Genomic DNA, 24,571 nt, shown 5'->3' with positions numbered 1-24,571 from the left:
TGCAACAACCAAGGATTTCATCTATCTCACATTTTAGTCATGCAACTCTTCCACTGCAAGTACGGAGTGCATCGTGTGTGATTAACATGCTCTCTAATGAAACAAAACAGAGACCAACAAACTTCAACAGAGTCTTAACCATGAGCCGTTAATCAGAATAGAGCTTAAACACTTCGTTACAATAGAGTCAACTATAGCTTAGGGTCACAAAGGAACTTCTATGCCTCTCTTATATTTTTCTCTTTTTTTTTCTATGCTCGGTCTAAGGTCGGGACGCTTCCCAGGGTAAGTGAGTTACGACCACCATAAGACTTCGCTGGCTCTTTATTTATCTTTTTTTTGGTCAAGTAATTCTCCAGTAACCAAGGGTTGTGAAAAGTCACCAAGAATTTTTTTTTATTCTAGTACATCACTTAATACCAGCACAAGTACATGGATCGTCCCTTCCACATAATATTATATTGTCACCCATTGATCTCAAAGGAGTACTCGATACTTTATTCATAATATTTTATATTTTTCTCTTTTTTTCTAGAAAGGCATATACATTCCATAGCTTCCCCAAACTTAAGAATTACATACTCTAAGCTCAAAAGAGAATAGTCAAAATTCTACGCTCGACTCATAGCTAAGACTCAAGAATTAAGCTAGCCTAAGTCTCGTCTCTAGAGCATTTTATAGTGTAATTAAAATTTCCGCACAAGCAATTTCTAAGTATGCAAGACATCACATATGATCAAGATTACTAGCCAAGAAATTATGCAAATAAACTCATCATAAGAAATTAACTTGGTATCATACTTTCATGAATTATGCAAATGCAAACTAAAAAAAAAACTACAAATTAAATAACTACATGCTCTAATTTAAATGCAACTAACATGAATTTCCTAAATTTAAGACAAGGCAATATACAATTTTTTTCTAATTTTTTTTTTTTTTTTTTAATCATATATATAATTTTTTTGGATTTTTTCTTTCACTAAGAACTCATCCCCACACTTAAATGGTTCATTGTCCTCAATGAATAAATTAATAAAAAATATACAAAGAAAGGCTAGAAATACTCCCCTAGTGCATAAGCACGAAGTGTCTCGAAGAAGAATTGAAGTGCGGCTTCATTTAATTAATTAGCCAGCTTCATGCTTGCTACAAATATTAGGTTTTAGGAAATCTAACTCAAAATGGAAACTGCCCAAGCGGTAATGCTCTAGCTTTGCAAACTAGATGGCAGGGGTTCAATTCTCCACGAGAGCAAAAGTTTTGGAACATATATTCTGTGCATTGCTGACTAGGCGATGACTGTCCTGCTGACTATGCGGATGACTGGGCTGAAAATGATGGGCCGCTTCGAAGAGTGGGCCGAAGACTTGCGAGTTGGGCTTGCGAGTAGGCAGATTACTTGGAGTAAATAGATGCACTGAATTTGCGTGAGGTACTAGCTCAGAACAGAGACCTGTGGGCTTGAACTGATGTCAGACTGGGCCTCATGGATTTGTGGGCTTCAATGTGGACGAGAAAGGTGGGTAACATGGGCCCAAACAGGAATTGGACGCACAGAGTACAGTTCGAGTAAGGGAAACTGTGTAACCAACAGCAGGCTCCAGTAACTATTGCACCGCAGGCAGATAGACTCGCACGCCCGGTTGTCTGGACTGTTGGCTTAGAAAATGGGCCTGGGCCGGACAGGTTGATGGGCTGCACACACTGGCCCATGCGCCAGAATTAGAGCACCGTAAGCAGATGAACAAAATGGGCGTTCACCAAAATATGAGCGCCCGTCTTCAGCTACTGGAATATCAGCATAGCGCGCAAGAAAAAATAGTAGAGGAGGACCCGACTTGTAAAAGTTAATTGACGGTTCTGAGCCTGTGCATTCCGCTCTTCCTCTTTTTTTTCTATTTGTTTTTTCAAAGCCTGAGCCACTTATAAAATTATTCTCTTTTCTGAAACACTTCGAACAAAATTATCAAGGCATCTTGGGGTAGTAAAAATAACCAACAAATAAAATTTCTAATCTAAAAAATACATAAAAATTACTAACCTTAAAAATCATGGGTTGCCTCCCAAGAAGCGCTTGTTTATTGTCATTAGCTCGACTTATTTAAATAACTAATATTCATCAATGAGGTGAAAATGCAAACAAATGTACATATCTTCTAATTTCAATTAATCTATTTACTTGAGCACCAATTAAAATACCAAGAAGATATATAAATCGACACATGAGACATATATGATGCTCAAGAAAATTGGGTGTGTGAAAGTATTCAGAAAAATCATCTCTAACACATTTATAGCTACTTTTCACAAATTCCTCCCAAATCCGATCGACAAAAGGCATATACATATTCTCAATCTTAACATCAATTGAGTCAATCTCATCCAAAATTGATTCTATCTCATCTACCAAAATTGAATTCACAATATCCTTATCCGCATTAATTTCCACCACAGATATATTATCACTCTCATCAAATAGCATGTATAAAGAGTCATCTAAGAAATCAACATCATTGTTATCACAAGATTTTTCACATAAGTTATTTTCTTGAGAAACACAAGGATCAACAAGGGTAAGATTTTCAAAATCATCATCATCTTCATCATCAAAGTAATCAAAAATTATCTTACTGTTACTGACCTCGTTTGTAGACTCTTTGACCTCCCCACCATTCCACAAAGTTGCATCATTAATTTGACTCGTAGGTTCTCTATCTGTTTGAGTGCGCACCTCTACGAGTTGAGTTACCTGTTGAGTCATTTGCGCCATATGAGCTTGCATCTTATTGATATGTGTCTTAAACTCTTCATTCTTTTTCTCTTGTGATGAAATAAATTCTTGCAAAAGAATTTCCAAGTTGGAGTTTTGTGGTGGTTGAGGGTAGATGATTTCAGGTGGTTGAGCTTGGCATGGACTAACTTGTATCTCGTCAAACTGAGGATTAAATGGTTGACTTTGAGAAAATTCGGAGATAAAAGTTTCCAAGGCAGTTTCCAAGCTAGATTTTTGTGGTGGATGTGAGTGGTTTTGGTAGGAAAAATTAGGATAATATTCCCCACCAGAGTTGTATGTGCTAGGATATGGATTGTACTGTGGTATTTGGTTAGAGTTGTAATTGGTAGTGTAATCGAAATTACCATCCCAATAAGGTGATTGGTTTGGATAATAAGGGGTGTTGAATTGGCAAAAGTTTCGATGGTGTCCCCGCATACCACAAACTTCACAAGTAGTAACCAAATATGAGGGTATAGACTTGATTTCATCGATTGTCCGAGATAATGAATGCATAGCCTTAGTCAGTGCCTCCATGCTTTCTTCTTCTTCCTCCATTCACTCGCTTACTTTCTTGTCGTAAAAACCTGAAACTCAAATATTGCAAACACAAGAAAAACCACAAGTGAAGGATTAAACGGAACAAGAATAATAGCCGAAGCAATAACAAAATAAAATAAAATTAGTCGGATCTTATCAAAAACAAACTAATCTAATACCGCTTTGTCCCCGGCAGCGGCGCCAAAAATTTGACAAGGCTGTCGCGTGCCTATCAAATAATAAAATATCTAACCAGACCTCCTAACTATGTAGTAGGGTAAGTCAGAGTCGTTCCCACAGAGACAAACGTATCAAACACTAGTTATTCTCGATTTAATCCAACTAACAAGTAACACAATAAAAATATGGAGATTATTAAACTAATATTATACTAATACAAATAAAATCTAGAAAACAATTAAATAAAAATATCTAGAATCAAGTCTCCCCACTACCATGAATTAATGCAATTATGATTTCCTCCCCCAATTAATCAGATAAATTACCCAAGAGGAAAGATGCGCCCTATAAAATACCAATAACCTCTTCCGAGTATTATTGGCTTCTCTAAAATACAATCAAGCCTATTTCCATGGTATCATGCAATTTAGAGACATTAAACACAGCATCCTAACTTCCAAACAATTCCTTCTACCTATTTCCATGGAGAAGTTCATGTCCTTATTGGATAAATCACAACCATCTAAATCCAACTTCCGATGGTAGATAGATATCGGTTCAAACAATATACATAATCAAGTCTAACCTGTAATTGTTATTTAGCACAACTCAATAAGCAAGAGCAAATAACCTTATCAATCAGAGATCATCGAAAATCACGCATCAACCACAACTAGGGTTCAACTCAACTCTAGAATAAAATCTACTCTAGCATAATAGATATATAAAAGAAAATAAAGATGGATTATACAATGAATTCTTCAATCCCGGAGTCTTGAAGAAGAAGATGAGACAAAGTGTTTTTAACCTAACCTAATTATACAATATTCTATTTTTCTACTGTCTATCCCTATAAATATAATTGATTTTAATGCTTACAAGGAAATACAAATCAGTTTCCCAAACGGAATTGGTTTCTCCAAGGAAAATTCGTAGCTCTGTTTTCTGTCCTGTTTTTGGGCTGATTCTGTTGGATTTTGGATATTGGACCACCTCTGAATTAAAGAAAATTCTCTAAGCTTCGCGTGGGCTGTAAGATCACCCAATTCTGACTTCTAGAACTCAAAATATGGCCCAAACAGTGAGTCAAGTGCAAGCAATCCAACAAATCCGAATTTCCTTCTAATTAATCTTCAAATTAAGCTTTTTATTTTAATTTCCTCCAAGTTTAGGAACTCCTTGCATCCTACAATAAAACATTAAAATCTATTAAATAAATATCCAATTAAATGCAAAATATAATAAATATGAGGAATAAAATCATATAAAATATATGTAAAAATATACTCTATCATATCTATATTCTATATATGGGGAATTTTTGCAGCTAGCTATCTGATTAAATCGAGTTATTTTATCTTTTTCCAATACTAACACTAGTTACAGAAAATCTGAAGTGATATTGTTCATATTTTGTCCCTATTTTGACATTCATTCATTCATTTTTTTCTTTATCTACTTTCATGGATTATATGTCTTCTTGAAGTCCTAAATAATGGGCCTGTTTGGGGGCATGAAAAGCCCATAACTTAAGGGCTTATTTTTTTAGAAAATGTACATTTTTTTTATAATATTTTTAGACATAAATGTTAAGAAAGTGTTTCATATTCATTATGTGACGAAACAATAAGGACTTGATTCAGAAAAGAAGTACATTTTTATGTACTTTTCTCCCGAAATAAGCCCTTTTTTTTATAAAGTGACGTTAACCCAAACAGTCACGTAATTTTTCTCTACCTCTGTAAGTCAGTACAAAGGTGAATACACTTCACTGTGTATTTGTATAGCGAGGTTTTGCAGAAAGCTATCCAAATAATCCGAGTTCTTTACTCTTAACTCGACATCTCAATTGACATTGTTCATATTTTTGTTGATATTCCATTTTTCTGTTTGACATTCATTCATGCCCTTCCTTTAGGAATTACATTACCGTTAGTCTTCTTGTATACCTGACTATATATACTATTACTTTCATCTTGTAAAAGCGTGACCAGAGTTGTCTTCATCCGCCAGACTTAGAACTAAAAGACGTCAAATGTTCAGTGAGAAAATGGGTGCGTGCATATTTGAATTTCTCTCAACTGTGTTTTACTCAAAAAAAAGGTGCTTCTCTCTTATGGGACTTTGCCAATCTAAGCAGAAAACCAGAGTTTGGCTGAGAACATGTGGTAAAATCCTTGGACCAAGCAATATATATGGACTCATTTTATTTGAGAATATTACATATATGCAGCGAGAATGAAAAACTTAATATATAGTCCCAGTTGGAAATAATTGTTGACCTCCACCCTGTGATAGATAATATATTTGAGAGATGGTAGGTAGCACCAAAACAAATAGTGGAAGATTGTGATCCACAAAATTTGTTAAACCTAACCTTCTATGTGCGTGTTGAGCTTTCTTTGTTGACTATTAGGTCTTTTTGCTCCATGTACTTCGACAAACTATCTTAGTGGAAATTGTGGTCCTCTAGACCATGCTCTTTCTACTTTTGCTGCCAAGTTTTATCGTTGGTAACAAGTTTTTGTCCTTGTTCAACTTCAAACAGCTCCGCTACGATTTATGACCTGCTGAACAAAATCCAAGTCAACTCCAGATCGGCTGCTAGAATCTTTGAAAGATATTTGTGATGATCTGTAATTTTAAACAACCCTTTGTGCTCAATACAGAGAATTAAAGATAATTTGTTAAAAAAATATACAATTTCACAAATAGTTGGGTAAGAGCATGTCCGATGGTAAAAATTTCTTGTTAAAATGTTGTAGGTAACATTATCTAGATGACACATTTTACATTTTACGGATTAAATTAAATTTATACAACTCCAACTCTTTACCTACTTAACAAAATAATATAACCATGTTCAACTTCTAAGTTTTGAGCTCCAAATTTCAAATCAAACTCCACAAATGTATAGCCAACACTATTGCGGTTCACATTTTATAAAAATAACTCTATAATTTTTATTTATAATATTTTCAATTCGAGGCTCGTATATCACTTGACCTCAATTAGTAAATGCTTAAAATAGAAATTTGTTGCATGTTAATCAGTGATTTTTGGACTCTCTCCTTGTTTCATCTGATCTGATCTGGCTGTTATTAAGTTTGGTGATGAGATGGTGATATCTTTGAAAGCATGTATTGGATAGGTTAGATTTCGTTTTCCTTGAAAATTTTTGTACAGTAAAAATATTTGGACTGATCAAATTTTAGGGGATAATTAACCTGATCTCAGTAGCTAATGAACTATTCCACAAATTGATGACGAAACTTGTTGCAGCCAGTCATCAACTCCTGTTTATTGAATTGATGAATATAGTGACATGAAGATGCTTCATTTAACTATAGTAATAGGGCTCTAAAGTCTAAAGGAATCTAAATGAAAACTGCAAATCTTAGATGATTACACGGCTTGTTATGTTAGTTTCTAATTATTTAGATAAACTAATCCTGGAATCAATATGTGATGATTCTAATCAGTATGTGATGATTCTAAGTGATCAAATATACTGAATCTCTGTTTTTTACACAAAACCTTAATATAAAAGAAGGGTCGAGGACCTTTTAAATTTAATATTATATAGAGCGTAGATAAAATTTGAAGTACAATATTTAATATCAACTTAAAGATATCTTACATGCGACCAAAAAAAAAAAGTGCAGTAGTTAAAATAGTATTATAAGTCCGTATGCATATTTCCTTTACAACATTACCTCTTTGAATTAAAAGAGAATGACAAAAATTTTGAAATATTTTTAACAAAATTTCTCGAATATTTAATTAGTACAAAATTGATTAAATGTGTCTTATAAAAGTTAATTTTATATTAGAAAAATATGAAATAGTATAATGCCTCGTGCAATGCAAAATTTTAAGTGATATAGATAATTGACAAAGTCAAGAATCAGCAATGCTAAACCTGAATAAACAAAACATAAATACATATATACATATACTTACCATAAATTAAGGCAAACACTGATTAAGCTAGGTTTACAAGGTAATAAAATAGGAGAAAATCACTTGGTCAAATAAAAATACATAGACAGCAGAGGATTCTTAAAATGTTTTTCCTCTTGTCTCACAGAAAATGTCCGCTTAACATTCAAGTGAAAAAGAATAGTTGTTCCAAAAATCCAAAAAGAAGTTCTGTAATTAACTAGCGGATGTTGTTAATAACGATTAAGTACTGTATTAGTAGTTAATCTAGGAAGTTCTGTACATGGTACAGCAGATACTGCATTAACTAATTGAACCTTATTTCAACTCGACGCAAGTTGCCAAAATTAATGGCCGGCTTATTACTTAAAGAGTTAAGAGTGGACACTCATATTTTTTCTAAACCTACGAATTAGTTAAGTAATTAAAGAGCTTCATAATTTCTGATCAGTTATATGCTTAATCAAATGTTTTAATAACCGAAACTGCTGGTGGTGTATTCCCAGAGATGCATGTGAGAGATGTGACATAGTTGACTACATATATTTGTATCCTTGATTCTTTGTATGTATATTATTTATTTATCTTTTTTTTACTCTATAACCTGAGGAAATAATTAAGCAAGGTGCTTAATTAAAAATTATCAAATAAAAGAAAGCCAAATGAGTAAGCAAAAGCCAGCGGAGTATACATGGCCGTCACCAACCTTTCCTATTTTATCACACCTATAGGTCTTTTAAAAACGAGATATAACCATGCTGAAAGATAAACCATATAGTACTAGTTATTTTTAATTTTTTACTCATCTGATCATAGTAGACAATAATATTCTATCGAACGATCTTTCATCGTTTCAAATTCAACATCTCCCCGTCAAAAAATACTTGGAGAAAAAGTATAAATAAAATATATGTATACATAAAAATTGGTATTCTGATGAACCCATCCTTCTTAGCAATAAATACAATCAATTATTTATTATTGAATATATTTAGCCAACCCTTAAATACTCGGAGTCCACACCGTTAATTGTCATATTTTAAATATTCTATTTATAATAATTTCAAATAATAATAATATCTCACTTTCAAATATAGTCAATTAATAAGATTAGTATTATGACAGCATAATATTTTACTAGCTAATTCGAAAAATTTTATATAATTATTATTTTATATAATTTGGTCAATATATTTTAGCATGCATGCATTTTGATAGTCTTATGAAGTATAATTTCATAATTTTTTTTTAATATTTTTTTTTCTGAAGAAAAGTTCAAACAACAAATTTTTATTCAGAGAAAAAAATTTAAAAATATATTATGAAACTATAATTCAAATGATCATGGAAAACGTGCTGGAAAAATGTGTCAAAAAAATAAGGTAAAAGGATAATAAGAGAGACCGAGGGAGTAGTACAAGATTGTTATATGACTGTTTATGTATTTTCTGAATCATGGGTTAAAAACAGACCAAAACGAAAAATAACAAAATCATGTGGGGAATTGGCATTCATACCGGAGCTTTGTTTCCTCAACAGATAAATAAATTGAACCACGTGGTGTTTGACTCAAGTTCCTTTGTCTCTTCATTTGTACAAACCGGACCACCTCCATATTCTTTTTTATTCTTCGAGATTTTGCACCATTTTTTTAAACCAGTCTCGAATGACTCCTATAATTTATAACTTACAAATATAAGAGTTTTAATTAGTAGTAACTACAACTCTTTACCAGCCAACGAACATCAACCACGTTAAGTAATGTAGGAAGGTGTGATATGCTTGTAGCTTCCTAATTGCTCCTTTTTTCAGTAAAACAGAGTTTGTTAAAAACTTTTTTATTAAAATCTTTATTATCCAAAATAATGTCATTTTTCTTCAGTTTCATCTTTTTTTCCATTATTTTCGGATAAGGGGATAAAAGCTCCAAGACATGAACTCGATGGGAATATAGAGAAAGGTCAAAAAAGTCGAGTTTATTTAATTTGTAAAGCCTGCGTTTCTTGTATCTTATTCATTTAGGTAGACCAAACCAAAGAGGGGGAAGTGGTAAAATCTGACATGCTCTCGCAGCAGGACGTCTGGGTTAGTTAAAAGAATTAGGGGTGAGCAGAAAACCGCCCAAACCGCGTAAACCGTCCAAACCGCACCGAACCGCACCACAAAACGCGGTTTTTAATTTTCGTGGTGCGGTTGCGGTTTGGATTTTTCACGAACCGCGCGGTGCGGTGCGGGTTGCGGTTTTAGTTTTCTTGAATGCGGTTCAAACCGCACCGCACCGCAATATTAATATATATAATAAAATATATATATATATATATATATATATATATATATATATATTTATATATATATTATAATTAAAAATAATATTTTTAATATTTGTATTTGAAATTACTTTCCACTTCAACTATCTCAGTCTGTCTGTTTAAGACTTTAATCGGTGTGCTACTATGCTGTTTAAGACTCCTCTGTTAAGTTTTATTAATGTTCCAGATTTGAAATTTATGTTCAAATTTAGAGATATTTAGTTAGTTTTATCGCATGTGGAAACCGCAGTGAACCGCACCACACCGCACCGCATTTTCGTGGTGTGGTTTATGTGGTTTTAAAATTTCGTGGTGCGGTTGCGGTTTGAGATTTTGATAAAACCGTATGTGCGGTTTGGTTTGCGGTTTTAGGAAAAAACCGCACCGCCCGCACCGCGATCACCCCTAAAAAGGATGACTTCTAGTTTAAACTAAAAAAATTAGAGTAAAAGTGATAAGCAAGTTAAAACTTATAAATTATTAAATTATTTGAAAAAAATGTATAAATTATTAAACTGTTTGCAAAAAATTAGAAATCGTGAAAAAAAAACTAACATTTTCAATGTTTTATAAATACTTTTATTGTTTTTTTACCTAAACGGAGAAAGAAAAACATAAACTGCTTTTGAACTCGGGCTTCGTAAACAAATATGTATATAGTATTTTTACTCAGCTAGTGATATCAAATTTGTGCACTTAATTAGTCGTCATTCTTAAAAAGAGCACTGAAATGTATTGCTTTGAATTTTGATATTCATCCACAGTATTCAAAATTCATTTTACAGGATACTCCTTATAAATCAAATCAAGTCCAATAAATTATCTATCTCATTATCTATTAATAATATGCATGAAATAATATCAATTTTTTTGATCGAATGAAATAATATCAATTTATTATTAAAATATCCAAAAACATGATTCTTAATAATGGAACATATATTGAAGTTTATGAATCGGGTTGTTTTAGACAGATTACTTAATATGATATCAGAATTTGTTTTAGCAAGAGCTCGAGTCCTTCCAATTTCATTTATATAATTCAATCATCTTTGTCTGAGTCTTCCATTATTTAATTTAAATTATTTTATATCTGCTGAACCATATAATTTCGTTTCCGCATATATGACCGACTTAAGTTGTCTCCGATTAAGATCATACACTATATATCTAAAGAAATAAACTACTATCTCATAACATCTACTTAATACATTAAATTGACTCATTCCCACACACTCAAACATTTGCATGCAACGAATATACATAAAAATGACACGAGAGATCGAATGCAGTAATAATAATACGTGTATCAATTATCATATATCAAATATAAATTCCCACCAACCGCAATAGCAGTTTCTCGGTGGTGATCTCACCACAAGCTCATTCCAAGCGAGTTAAATCTCCTGTTCAAACCCATGTCCACGTCAACCCACATCCCAGCCGTCCAATAACAGCAAGACAAGTGAAATCAACGGCGGATAATGAGTTCCAACAAACCCCCTCATATGGCCGTCCGTCACTCAACCCACCCCCCAACCTATTTTCCAAGAAATCATATTCCCACCTACCAAAACACACACTTTTATTTTATTATATATTAAATCATCACATTTTATATCTACCCTTCATATCACCTTCTATATAAACCACTTCTCTTAGCTACCACTCCTCAGGAACTTGCTAACCATAAATATATACACACACATCTTGCTCTTATATCTCATATATCTCAGCTTGTAGCTACATTTTTTTCCCCTTGAGGTACAAAATAAATTTTGTTATATTAAATTTTTGTGACATAAAATGGAGTGCGAGAACGGTGTTATCGCTAATGGACATGCAAACGGGAACGGGGTGGAGTTGTGCATGAAGGGGGATCCGTTGAACTGGGGAGTGGCGGCGGAGGCGATGACGGGGAGTCATTTGGATGAAGTGAAGAGGATGGTGGCGGAGTATAGGAAGCCGGTGGTGAAGTTGGGGGGAGAAACCTTGACGATATCTCAGGTGGCGGCGATTTCGGCGAGGGATGGGAGTGGCGTGACGGTGGAGCTGTCGGAGGCGGCGAGAGCGGGAGTGAAGGCGAGTAGTGATTGGGTGATGGACAGCATGAACAAAGGGACGGATAGTTATGGTGTAACTACGGGGTTTGGGGCGACTTCTCATAGGAGGACTAAGCAAGGTGGTGCTCTTCAGAAAGAGCTCATTAGGTACGTTTCTTTTCTGTTATATTTAATCTAGATAAATTAATAAAATTTTAAACTATCGATATTATTAACGTCCACAGATTTTACTATATATCATATCAACAAAATCTAATAAAATGGCGTCAATGAGAAAATACCATTTTGAGTTTTTAACGTGTGTTTGAGATCATTCCCTAAACAATAATATAAAATGTGGCTCTTAGTAAGTTAATACACCGGAAAACGTAGAACTCCAATGCTACTCTTTATATTTGGCTCCTTATTCACATTTTATATTTATTTTATATAAATGAGAGAAAAAAGTTAACTAAAAGATAGAGAAGATTGAAAGAAAAATAATATAATATTGAGTTGGGAGCTACTAGATGCTCTTTAAAAGAAAGGAGAGAGAGTAGGCTCCTAAATTTTTAAAGAGCATCTGAGAGCCCATTGGAGCACTGAATTTTGATTTGCTCCTAAATTTTAGACTTAGGAGCTTGTTTAGAGAGCCCGTTGCTCTTAGCTAAAAAAACTTAGGGAGACATTTTGAACGTGAACCCAGAATATTAATCCCAACGAAAATCTTAAAACAGCAACCATGCTAATTACTGCATATATTCATTTAGTGACGGAAATATTTAAATAGGCGTTACTGTTAGGTGGCTTAGATTTGTTCATCAGAGTCAAAAAAAAAAAATTAAAGAAAAATCCTTTACAATACGAAAAGGAAAGGAAAGAGTAAACGGATAGGTTTGTATTTTTTTCTTTTCGTGTCCCACTCAATTTTGGCAAAATTAATTATTTTATTTAGATATATTAATCTCCTAATTATTTTTGCATATTTTTAATAATTTCACCTACTTAAAAAATTATTTTTATAAATAAAAATATTTATAGTATATTTTATTTATAAAAAAATTAAAAAAAATACTATTGTAAAATGTATAATCTAGTCATCTAAAAATACGTAAAGAATTACTGAAATACAAGAGGATTAAAAATTAGAAATTAAATATAACTCACCTACGGCGCCTTTGAGGGGGATCTGGATCTATATATCAAGTCTTATCAATGATTGCCATATGCATCTCCAAACTAATTTAGTTCACCTGTTGTTAAAAAAGAAATAGAAATAACAAAAGAAACTCCTATTTAAATACTAGTACTAGTACTTAATCAAGGCATGTGATAAATTTATTACAGTTGTAACAGATTCTGAACTTGCAACTAATCCAATGAATACTTTGTACTAACAGGTTCTTGAATGCTGGAATATTTGGTAATGGATCAGACAACACATTACCCCACTCAGCAACCAGAGCAGCCATGCTAGTGAGAATCAACACTCTTCTCCAAGGCTACTCTGGAATCCGATTCGAGATTCTCGAAGCGATCACCAAGTTCTTGAACCAGAACATCACTCCCTGTTTGCCACTACGTGGTACCATCACTGCTTCTGGTGATCTCGTACCATTGTCCTACATTGCTGGTCTTCTCACTGGCCGTCCCAATTCGAAGGCCGTGGGACCCACCGGAGCCGTTCTCAGCCCCGAAGAAGCGTTTAAGCTTGCTGGAGTGGAAGGTGGATTTTTCGAGTTGCAGCCGAAAGAAGGCCTTGCGCTTGTCAATGGAACGGCTGTTGGTTCTGGCATGGCCTCTATGGTGCTTTTTGAGGCTAATATTTTGGCTGTTTTGGCTGAAGTCATGTCAGCGATTTTCGCGGAAGTGATGCAAGGAAAGCCTGAATTCACAGACCATTTGACACATAAGTTGAAGCACCATCCGGGCCAGATCGAGGCCGCGGCTATAATGGAACACATTTTGGATGGAAGTGCTTATGTTAAGGCTGCTCAGAAGTTGCATGAAATGGATCCATTACAAAAGCCGAAACAGGACAGATATGCTCTGAGGACATCTCCTCAGTGGCTTGGTCCTCAGATTGAAGTCATTCGATCATCGACTAAGATGATTGAAAGAGAGATTAATTCGGTTAATGATAACCCCTTGATTGATGTTTCAAGAAACAAGGCTATACATGGTGGCAATTTCCAGGGCACGCCTATTGGAGTGTCGATGGACAATACGCGTTTGGCGATTGCAGCGATAGGAAAGCTCATGTTTGCTCAATTTTCAGAACTTGTCAATGATTTTTACAACAATGGGTTGCCATCGAATTTGTCTGGAGGGCGTAATCCGAGTTTGGATTATGGATTCAAGGGAGCTGAGATTGCCATGGCTTCTTACTGCTCTGAACTTCAGTTTCTAGCCAATCCAGTGACCAACCATGTTCAAAGTGCTGAACAACACAATCAAGATGTGAACTCCTTGGGCTTGATTTCTTCCAGGAAAACATCAGAAGCTGTCGAAATCTTGAAACTCATGTCTACCACGTTTTTAGTTGGCCTCTGCCAAGCAATAGACTTGAGGCATTTGGAGGAGAATTTGAAAAACACCGTCAAAAACACTGTAAGCCAAGTAGCCAAGCGAGTACTCACCACTGGTGTCAACGGTGAACTCCATCCCTCAAGATTCTGTGAGAAAGATTTGCTCAGAGTGGTGGACCGCGAATATATCTTCGCATACATTGATGATCCCTGCAGCGCAACCTACCCATTGATGCAAAAACTAAGGCAAACACTGGTTGAACACGCACTTAAAAACGGTGACAGTGAGAGGAACCTGAGCACCTCCATCTTCCAAAAGATCGCGACATTTGAGGATGAGCTAAAGGCCCTTCTGCCTAAAGAAGTTGAAAGTGCTAGAACCGCGCTGGAAAGTGGAAATCCAGCAATCCCAAACAGGATCAAGGAGTGCAGGTCGTACCCATTGTACAAGTTCGTGAGGGAAGAGCTGGGAACTGAATATCTTACAGGAGAAAAAGTGCGGTCACCTGGAGAAGAGTTCGATAAGGTTTTCACAGCAATGAGCAAAGGAGAGATCATTGATCCTTTGTTAGAGTGCCTCCACTCATGGAATGGTGCTCCACTTCCAATCTGTTAACTGGACATGCATGCAATTCGTGTCGTTTATCAAGCTTTTCTACCTGTCGAGATTTTTTTTTCTTGCTTCTTGCTGTCTATCCGAAGTGGATATGTATGTAAAATTCTTTTGAATGCTGTAAAATGTTTTTAAAATAATATACAAGTATCTTACTACTAAAATAATCGATCTGCATCTCCAAACCGCATCCTCAAGCTCATGGACAGTTGTTACTTTAGTCAACTATGATATTGTATTAAGCAGAGATACAGATAATAAGATTATTGCACCCTGGCAAAATATTCAATTGTTGTGTACATTTCAAGGTTCTATTTGTGTAAATACAATACAACCACCAAGATGCATGATGATTTTGTGACCTGAGGTTTTCCTGATGAGACGCAGTAAGAAATAACTGTGCTTCTGGAATAATGATCTATCAAATAAAAAACTGTAGTTTCTAGAAACAGAGCACATTTTCAAACTGTTGGCGTCCTACTTCCTATCCAACCCAGGGACTAGTAAATCCTAAGATACATCCGCACTATGTAAAATGTTTTCCTTACGTACAGTGATAGATCTAGAATTTTACCAATGACGGGGACTTCATTAATATTAAAAAAAATTACTGAAGTTGGATCTTGCGGAAGGGGAGGGAAACAGTAAACTAGGGAAGTCGAGCAAGAGCAGCGAAGCACTAATATTTCTTTTAATTCATTCACTTCAGTGACAACAAGAGAGCATTAGGTATAATGTAGTAGATTATTTAGTCTTATAAGCTGGGCTTGCAATAAAAATGGACAGATTAAAAATAATTGAGATGAGCTCATTTATAAAATTCTCAAATTTTAGAAAAAGAACGTCAGTTGTTATGGACTCAGGGGTGCGCTCATGACCCCTCAGCCCCTGTATGTATCCGCTACTGCCTACGCATCCTTGTATAAATTGCACATTGTGCTAATAAGTTTAGAACAATGTTCCGATGTAAAAATTGTTACCTGCGGCGTTCATATACCAAACCTGGAAATGGAGCAAGCTACGAGCAATGTACAGTCTATACCCGAGAAATCATAATCAATAACACAGCTTCGAAATCCGTCCGAGATGATCCTCCAGTTCGAAAGCTAGCCTGTAAAAATTAATCACGCAGTTATTGGCGTGAGAAAAGGAATGGAGATGAATGCATATTTTTCAGAATATTTGATTGAGCAATGGTAGGTACCCCAAAAGATTTTCCCAAAAATTGTTACCAAATGATGTGGCAAACAAGTGGAGAGTTATGATTGGGTGATGGATGAATCTACAAGGGGGCCTCATTATTTTGGGAGTAAATGCAACCAATCAAGATTAGACACCTCATTTGGGAAAAAAATTTGGGACAATTTTTTGGGGTCCCTAGCATTTTCCTATTTGATTTGAAATCCTCCTTTCAAGTTGCTTGATTTCTTTTCTCTTTCTTTTTTTTTTTACAAAAATAATTGACATATAAAAATAAAAGAAATAGTCAACTTCTCAAAAAAAAAAAATGCTCCAACCAAATTTTGATTTTAACCGACCTTATATGGATTGTTATATTTATCGACCGGTAAGAAATTTATACATCATTTATTTTCCAACTAATAATCTTTTCAAAAACGCAAACTCCAGCGCTATATTTTCTTTATCAATAATTTTAGTCAAATCTTTATTAATGATTATATTTGTCGAATGATTACAAATTTGTAACAAATGTTACATCATCTATTATCATATTAAAATAATATATTCCAATTTATAACTTTGAAATAATAATAACATACTCCCTCCGTCCCAAAAAGAGTGAGCTGGTTTGACTTTCACGGAGATTAAGAAAAATGTAGTAAGTTTAGTTGAAAAGTGGGTAAAGTGGTGAGACCTATCAATATTTAATAATAGATTTGAGATAGTGGAGGAAGATAGTGGGTGTAATAGTGTTTATATTATTATAGAAAAGAGATAGTGGAAGAAAGTAGTGGGTGTAATAGTGAAAAGTAGTGTTCAAAAATAGTAAGTATTGTAGGTTCATTCTTTTTGGGACCTCCCAAAAAGGAAGAAGGGTCACATAAAATGGGACGGAGGGAGTACTATTTTTAAGATATATCCGATCAATATAGACAGTATCATCAAAGTAAAATGTCTAGAAAATTTCAAATTTTATATAATCTTTTATATGTCCAATTTAGCCAATTATTATACCTAACCTCGTTGAGATAATCTTTGTTGTTTAAAATTATAAATAATAACATTATCCCTTAAAATTGAATTTTTTTAAAATTTTTTATGTTTTTATTTAAAATACATACTGAGTGGGTGTTTGACAACGCTTATTTTAAGTATTTTCGGACATCTTTTAGCACTTCAAACTGTTTTATTTTTTGTGTAGTGTTTGGCAAAAGAAACAAAATTGTTTCTTTTGGGTTTTTTAAGTTGGAAAGTAGAAATTAGAAATACTAATTTTTTGAAACTTTTTAGTGATTTACAATTTATAATGAAAATTTTAATATATAATAAACTTTATTATTAATAAAATTTCTTTTATTTTAATAATTTGAAATTTAAAAATTTTAATTATGAAATACTCAATTCACTTTTAATAACCTTTTTTAAAACATTTACTTTTAATAACTTGTAAGTGAACTTTACTTATTACTTATAATCGTCGTCTTTATGCAAATAATAAATCACTCATTTCATAGGGGTGTATTGGATTGGGATTTTAAAGTATTTTTTTGTATTCATGAAATCCGAGGGTATTCGATTGTGATTGTTTGAAATCTATTAAAATCTTAAGATATTCAATTGGGATTTCAAATTATGCTATAAAATCTGGTGGTATTCAATTAGGATTTTAAATTATGCTTTAAAATCCGATGGTATTCAATTGTGATTGTTTAAAATCCATTAAAATCTGATGGTATTCAAATGCTAATGGATTTTTTTTCATTTCATAAAATGATGGATTTTGTGTCATTCTTCTGTGTATTTTAAGTTTTTTGAAATCCCACCAAAATCAATGGGATTTTGAAACATGACATTTTATCAAGAATTCCCCAAAATCAAAATCTCATACAATCCATTAAAATTGATAGACTAAAAACAATCCATTAAAATCCCAATCGAATACACCCCGTCAGTGTAAGCCAAACGGCCTCTAATTATTTTTATCCAAAGGAAATTCACCGGAGATGCGCCGAAGTACTATCAAAACCAGTTCGGCCACGTGCAGCAAGGACCTGTACAGTACAGTCTTAAAGGAATCCATTGACCAGACTATTTTAATACTAACCAAAGTCGAGTAAATCTGTCCATTGTGTTCTGGAACCGCTGCTTTCCATTCTCCCGGTCCAGTACCTGGACCGGTGACTTGTCCTACTTATTTTTAACAATATCTTCTTTCGTTGGTATTTTTCCCCCTAAAATAAAGTCAGTCACAATCTTTAGAAACCACTCTGGTCTTTTATTCAAAGTTCAAACCACCTCATTCCAACCAGCTTCTTCAACTTTCACATTCTTTTTCTTCATTTAATTTGCCAGAAATCCATAATATTTGTTTTATTAAATACCATTTATATTTGCATGCCAACACATTATTTCTTTTTTTATTTCTATGGTAGTTAAGCCACAGTGTTGAATCTTGGTTTTTCCATTTATAAATAGTTGGTAAAAAAGACTGTGGCAAGTTGGTTTGCTTTCAGACTTGTCTGCAATTCTATCTTTGCGTTTGTTTTAGCTTTTTGTGAACTTTCCAAGTAATGGGCTCTCTGTTTCTTTAAATAAATTTAGGTTTACAAATCTTTGCACACTGCTTGCTGCTGTCAGATCAAGAAAATTCAAGGGTAGGCCTTCCTGTTCTCTATACTACTGCAAGTTTTGATCTTTAAGCTCATCTCTTACTGTACACTTATATATATGTTATATCTACACATATGGTTTATTACTAATTGTTACTTTATGTTGTTTATTCTCTGATGTTCTTGCCCTCAATTTAGGCCCTTGTAGAAAATTTGAAGGTATATCATCTTTGTCATTTTTTGCAATTTTGTTTCTGCTGATTATTGTCTTAAGCTAGCTGGTCCTGATGCCTGGTTGTTTATCATTGGTAGATATTCTCATTTCAGAACTCAACTAGTGATCTTGATGGTTTTGCCTTTAAAGTTTGATGTGGGTTACCATTGGGGACATCTGATAAAATTCGAGTAATAGATAGAAAATCTTCTTGACCCCTCGGCCCTCATCCTGGATGATGCGCATAATTGAGATATTGTCGAATTTTCTAATTAGCAAACAAGATAATATGAGTCTATTGATCAATCTTGAATTTATTGGTTTTAAGGTTTTGTCAGTTTTTGTGGTTCCCTCCTGCAAAGTGCAAACTTTATTATATGCCACCAGAAGATGCATTGTTTTATTCCCAATTGTTTGTGTTTGCCTCTTACATCACAAGTTTGGTAGTATGTGGTTAAATTTCAAAATTTATTATGGTTCTTGGTTGGTCGAAACTAGTTTCGAGCACCAATGTGATGTTGGTTTCTGGATAGGTTCTCAGAGTCAAAAACAATTTCTGCAGGTAATTTCGTATCAGCCGATATTTTAATTTTAAAGAGGCATGAAGTGTTTCAATTTTTACATTGGGGAAAAGAAGGATGAAACTAAGCCATCCAAGTCAATTGAGGGTCAGTCTTCAGGTTCTGGTTTTACCGATCGTTCAGCAAGGCGATCAGGGTCTGAATTCAATTCCAGAAATATGTCAGATATCAGCATGGAGTCCATTGGAAAACCCATGATTCCAAGCTTATCACAGAAGTCCAACAACCTCAGAGAGTTTACACTTGCTGACCTAAAATTAGTCACTAAAAATTTCAGCCATTCCACCAAAATTGGCGAGGGTGGATTTGGGTGTGTCTACAAGGGTGTGATTAAAACATCTGAAGATAAGAAACTTAATGTGGCTGTTAAACAGCTTGGTAAAAGAGGATTGCAGGCAAGGTTTCCTACCTTGTGCTTTTCTTTCATATTATTTTATCATAATAAAATTTACTTAACCTGCACTTTCTAGTCTTCCCCAGATATGGTGGAGGACGAAAACATTTAATACATGAGGAATATATATGTTGAGCAATATACAGACGAAATCATTTGATTGAAACATTAGAAAGAAAAGGGAAAAAAATCAGGTTTTTGTGGAAAGTGACCTGAAAAAGAGAAACGTTGTTATTAGTATATTAACAATAAGTTTATTGTTCAGTATATTAATAAAAATGATGTATTTTGTCTATTTTCTAAATTGCATTTTAATCACATGACAGTTAGTTTATTCTTCATTTACTTTTTACAAGTTAGCCTGTTTGATAGTTATTTTTTAACACTTGTAACTTGCCAATATGCAAATCAAAGCAACCAGCAGTTGATCTTTGCATTCTTTCGCAAGAGAGAAATGCTTTTCTATATTTTTTATCAGGTTTAGTAATGATTATAATGAAAAATTATAATGATCTAAGCATCTCTATTACCATGCTAAAATTGGATTAAGTACTTGTATAATGTCAACATCAGTTAATTGCAATATGTTAGTCTTCTGAAAATCTGCCTAGTTATCATGTATTTATGCTCCTAGCTTTTATCTAATAGGGGCACAAGGAGTGGGTTACTGAAGTTAATGTTCTAGGGGTGGTCGAGCATCCGAATCTTGTGAAATTAGTGGGTTACTGTGCTGAAGATGACGAAAGAGGGATTCAGAGGCTTCTAATTTATGAATATCTTCCGAATGGGAGTGTAGAGGACCATCTATTAAGTCGGGCAGAGATGCTTCTTCCCTGGACCCAGAGGCTGAAAATAGCACAAGATGCTGCTCGTGGCTTAGCCTACCTGCATGAGGGAATGGACTTTCAGGTAATTCAGTAATTCACTGCCATCAATACTTCTCTTCCTTATCTTTTGTTCTATTATTAGTAAATCTTAAATTAAGATGCCGTCAATATAGAGCTAGCATGTTGCTGGTGCAGGGGCTGGCAGTCTTTTTTGCATCTAAGAGACCTCATCCTCATACATACTCTCATTACTTGGATAGATTTGTATTGGAACTGTTGGGTCATTCACAATCATAGTTCCACAGGGTCATGCTTATGTCAGCCAACAAATCACAATATAATTTTGATGATGGCGAAGTTAATTTTGTAGTCGAATTTGAAAAGTACTTACAAAAGCTCTTACATCCAATGGAGTGAATTTTGTGCATTGCATATTTATGCAGTTTTATATTGGTCACTTTTATACCTTGGCAGTTGCACCTGCAACACCAAGTCATACATAGTTTGTGTCTCCTCCCATTAATCCAGCTTCTGTATAATGATATTAGAGGAAATAGAATACAGAGAAATATATGTGTGTAATATTATTCTATATCACTAAGTTACAACCAGGGCTGATCTTATATAGCCTATTTACATATAAATCAGTTTGATAAAGGATTAATTACATTACTGCAGAATAACAAACAAATAATCAATCCCCAAAAATCTGAAAGCAGATCAGGAAACTTTGGTGCTAACAGATATGATATTATTTCCTGTTTTAACACCATATTGAAGTGTAGACTTTATAATGTTGGAGTCTAAAAGTATATTATCTCTTGTACTAGACTGATGTTCTATGTATCCTATCTTTGCTTTTGTATTTGCAGATCATCTTTAGAGATTTTAAGTCTTCAAACATTCTGCTTGATGATCAATGGAATGCTAAGCTATCAGACTTTGGATTGGCTAGGCTGGGGCCGTCGGAGGGGCTGACCCATGTCTCGACCGCGGTATGTTGTAGCAAAATGATTATTGATAGCATACTTGCGTAATCTGACAACAGCTAGTTATCATTAATTGTAATTTAGAATGTTAACCTTCTTTAATCAAGGGACCCAATCAGTGTGATAACACTGTTTCTGCACACACCTAGTATTTGATGGAGTATCTGTATAATTTGATATGCATATTGTCACAAGGTCTGCTATCTGGTAATAACATTGAGGTGTGACTTTATTGACCTGACTTCACATACCGATATATTTTGCTTTTCAATTATTTGTTAACTTAATGTGAACCACATTACGAATGAAGAGTTTCCTCCAAAGTTTCAATATTTAACATAAAAGTCAGCAGGTTGTCGGAACAATGGGATATGCAGCTCCAGAGTATATTCAAAGTGGCCGTCTCACTTCAAAAAATGACGTATGGAGCTATGGAGTATTTCTTTACGAGCTCATCACTGGGAGACGGCCATTGGACAAAAACCGCCCAAAGGTCGAGCAGAGCCTTTTGGAATGGATAAAGCCTTACTTATCCGATGCGAAGAAGTTCAGGATGATAATAGACCCCAGACTTGAAGGCAAATATTCTCTGAAGGCAGCCCACAAGTTATCAATTGTAGCCAACAGATGCTTGTCCAGACACCCAAAATCACGCCCAATGATGAGTGAGGTACTGGAAATGGTAAATCGGATCATAGATCCAGCAGCTGAAACAGGCACTAGTCAGCCAGCTGTGAGTCCTGTGACACGTTCAGTTCCGGTAACTCCCAAGGAAGTTACTCATCAAGAACAGATTTCAGATGAAACTGAAAGGAAAGGTAAGAGGAGTACTATGGATTCAAAAAACGGAGATAGCTCGTGGTTAGCACGGATGTTGACGCCAAAGCTTCTAAAGACGTGCTAATACAATGTTTCCTGCATATAATGCTACGCTGTTTTTTGATTCTTGAGGTATAGAACTATAGATTATGGATTGTGACTAAATTAGCTAACTGTTGTAATCTGTGTTTCTAAACTGGCTTATGATTCCTAACCCCGGAAAAACCTATACATATATAGTGGACATTAACTTGTTTTCAGGCATTTCTATATATATTTTTTCATTTTTATGTTTGCAGTTTCAAGTAACAAGGCCCTGCGTTGTCTGTGTGAGCGGAAATTGTGAATTAGAGCAGCAAATGACTGTATATATGAGAGATGGGAAATTTTATCAATGCTTAGAAGTTGATTACATTTGGCATTATTTGCTTTACCTTCAGTGTTACATCTTTCTTGATCTTGCAAATTTGCAGATTAATGCCTTCTCAATTTGTACAACATTCTTTTATCCTAATTTTTTAATCAAAAAACGTTGGGATTTTTTATTTTTTTTGACAATATCTAGCTGATGGACTAAATTTGCGGACCACTTCGTAAGAACTGCAAGACCCGAAGGACCCCTCCTAACCGCAGGTATTGCAGGCATCGCAGGGACCGCAGCGCGTCCTAAGAAGACCATGAACTGGGCCCCACATATTACACCATGGCCTATTAAAGCAACACCTGTCTCCCACCCTCTGACTCACCTGCCTGCCTATCCCACTCATCTATCCTGGTCACCTACTCTAGTTATAGAGGAGCCAATGTGTCAAGAGGAGAAGAAAAGAAAAAGATGACTCAGGAAAGAAGAAAGTATATAAAGGAAAAAAAGAGGAGAGAGAAAGGGACTAAGACACAAATTACACCATCAAAGTGGCGCCGCTGCCGGGGAACGAAAAAGAAAACCCGTGATAACTTACCACCAACAGCTAAAAAACAACGACCAAAAAAGAAAGAACCCTAACCCTAACCCTAACCATGAGTGAAGAGTCAACAAATCAGCCGAGCCACCCGTTCGTCCCTCCTTCACCGCCTCAACCACAGAATTACGATTACAACTATTACTACCAGTATGAAGCCCAGCAGAAATACCTTCAAGAACAGATGGACAACTTGGCCGCCCAGATGGCCGCCAATTACTATGGCATGTACCACCCACCATATATACCTTCTGAAGCATCAGGATCTCAAGCTACCCGATTCCCCGCGTCCTCCTCGCAAGACCGCCCACTGTCTCCCTCTTTTGAGACAGAAGAAAGGAGCTTCCATAGACCGGTTCGCTCTTCCTCGAAATCTCGCAGCTCGACAAGCTCCCAAAGCCGTCTTCGGAGAACCCCCTATGATCGTCGTAGCCCCCAACGCAGGCACAGAAGGGGATCCAGGTCGCCCAGTCGCAGACGCCGGCGTTCACCTACTGTTGCTATATTACAAGAACCCCTCGACCCTTACGTCGAAAGGCACCCTGACTTCATAGCAAGGCTTACCAAGCTAGAAGACATGGCCTCCGATCCTCACCCCGAAACCGCAGGAAAAAGCTCCCCGTTTACTGACCACCTTGAGGCAGGGTTGATTGACTTGGGAGTTAAAGTGACTGGTTTGGAATCCTTTGATGGCACAGGAGATCCCGGAGATCATTTGAGTTACTATGAGAATCTTATGATTTGCCACCGTCACAACGACATTACTAAGTGCCGTTTGTTCGTTTCTACGTTTAGAGCCTATGCCAGAACTTGGTTCTCCGCACTTCCCCCCAAAAGCATCGATTCGTGGGAGGGGTTTAAGAAAGTTTTCCTAGCCAAATTCCGTGTCAATACACCTCACGCCGTCCATACTATATCCCTGGAAAATGTGAAACAAAACCCTGGAGAGTCCCTACGGGACTATATCGAAAAGTTCAAATCCGCTGCCCTCAAAGTAAAAGACCTCCGGCCTTCCAACGCCGTAGACTCGTTCATTCGAAACATGAATTACCGAGAATGCAAAGATT

The 24,571-nt window shown here is 35.2% G+C and overlaps 2 protein-coding genes across 4 annotated transcripts; both read left to right on the top strand.

The window, feature by feature from the left end:
- Positions 1–11,416: 11,416 nt before the first annotated feature.
- LOC108223317 (phenylalanine ammonia-lyase 1) lies at positions 11,417–15,097 on the top strand. Its single transcript, XM_017397503.2, has 2 exons — positions 11,417–11,957; positions 13,190–15,097. The coding sequence occupies exons 1-2, from the start codon at positions 11,554–11,556 to the stop codon at positions 14,931–14,933; spliced, it is 2,148 nt and encodes a 715-aa protein (XP_017252992.1). The 5' UTR covers positions 11,417–11,553; the 3' UTR covers positions 14,934–15,097.
- A 3,299-nt stretch (positions 15,098–18,396) lies between these two features.
- Positions 18,397–23,090, top strand: LOC108223643 (serine/threonine-protein kinase PCRK1). 3 transcript variants are annotated; one of them, XM_017397993.2, is made up of 6 exons: positions 18,397–18,766; positions 19,498–19,911; positions 20,559–20,819; positions 21,610–21,732; positions 22,079–22,677; positions 22,845–23,090. In XM_017397993.2, exons 2-5 carry the CDS (start codon positions 19,537–19,539, stop codon positions 22,628–22,630), a joined length of 1,311 nt encoding a protein of 436 aa, XP_017253482.1. In that variant the 5' UTR covers positions 18,397–18,766; positions 19,498–19,536; the 3' UTR covers positions 22,631–22,677; positions 22,845–23,090. The 3 variants fall into 3 exon arrangements, with proteins under 3 accessions (XP_017253482.1, XP_017253480.1, XP_017253483.1); XM_017397991.2 differs by lacking the exon at positions 22,845–23,090 and having other exon boundaries at positions 18,398–18,766; positions 22,079–22,835; XM_017397994.2 differs by lacking the exons at positions 18,397–18,766; positions 22,845–23,090 and adding an exon at positions 18,774–18,940 and having other exon boundaries at positions 22,079–22,835.
- The last annotated feature ends 1,481 nt before the right edge of the window (positions 23,091–24,571 follow it).

Source organism: Daucus carota, chromosome 5, assembly GCF_001625215.2.
Source record: "Daucus carota subsp. sativus chromosome 5, DH1 v3.0, whole genome shotgun sequence".
NCBI classification, from domain to species: domain Eukaryota; kingdom Viridiplantae; phylum Streptophyta; class Magnoliopsida; order Apiales; family Apiaceae; genus Daucus; species Daucus carota.
Note: the sequence above shows the minus strand (reverse complement) of the source record. Positions and strands in the feature narration are given on the sequence as shown.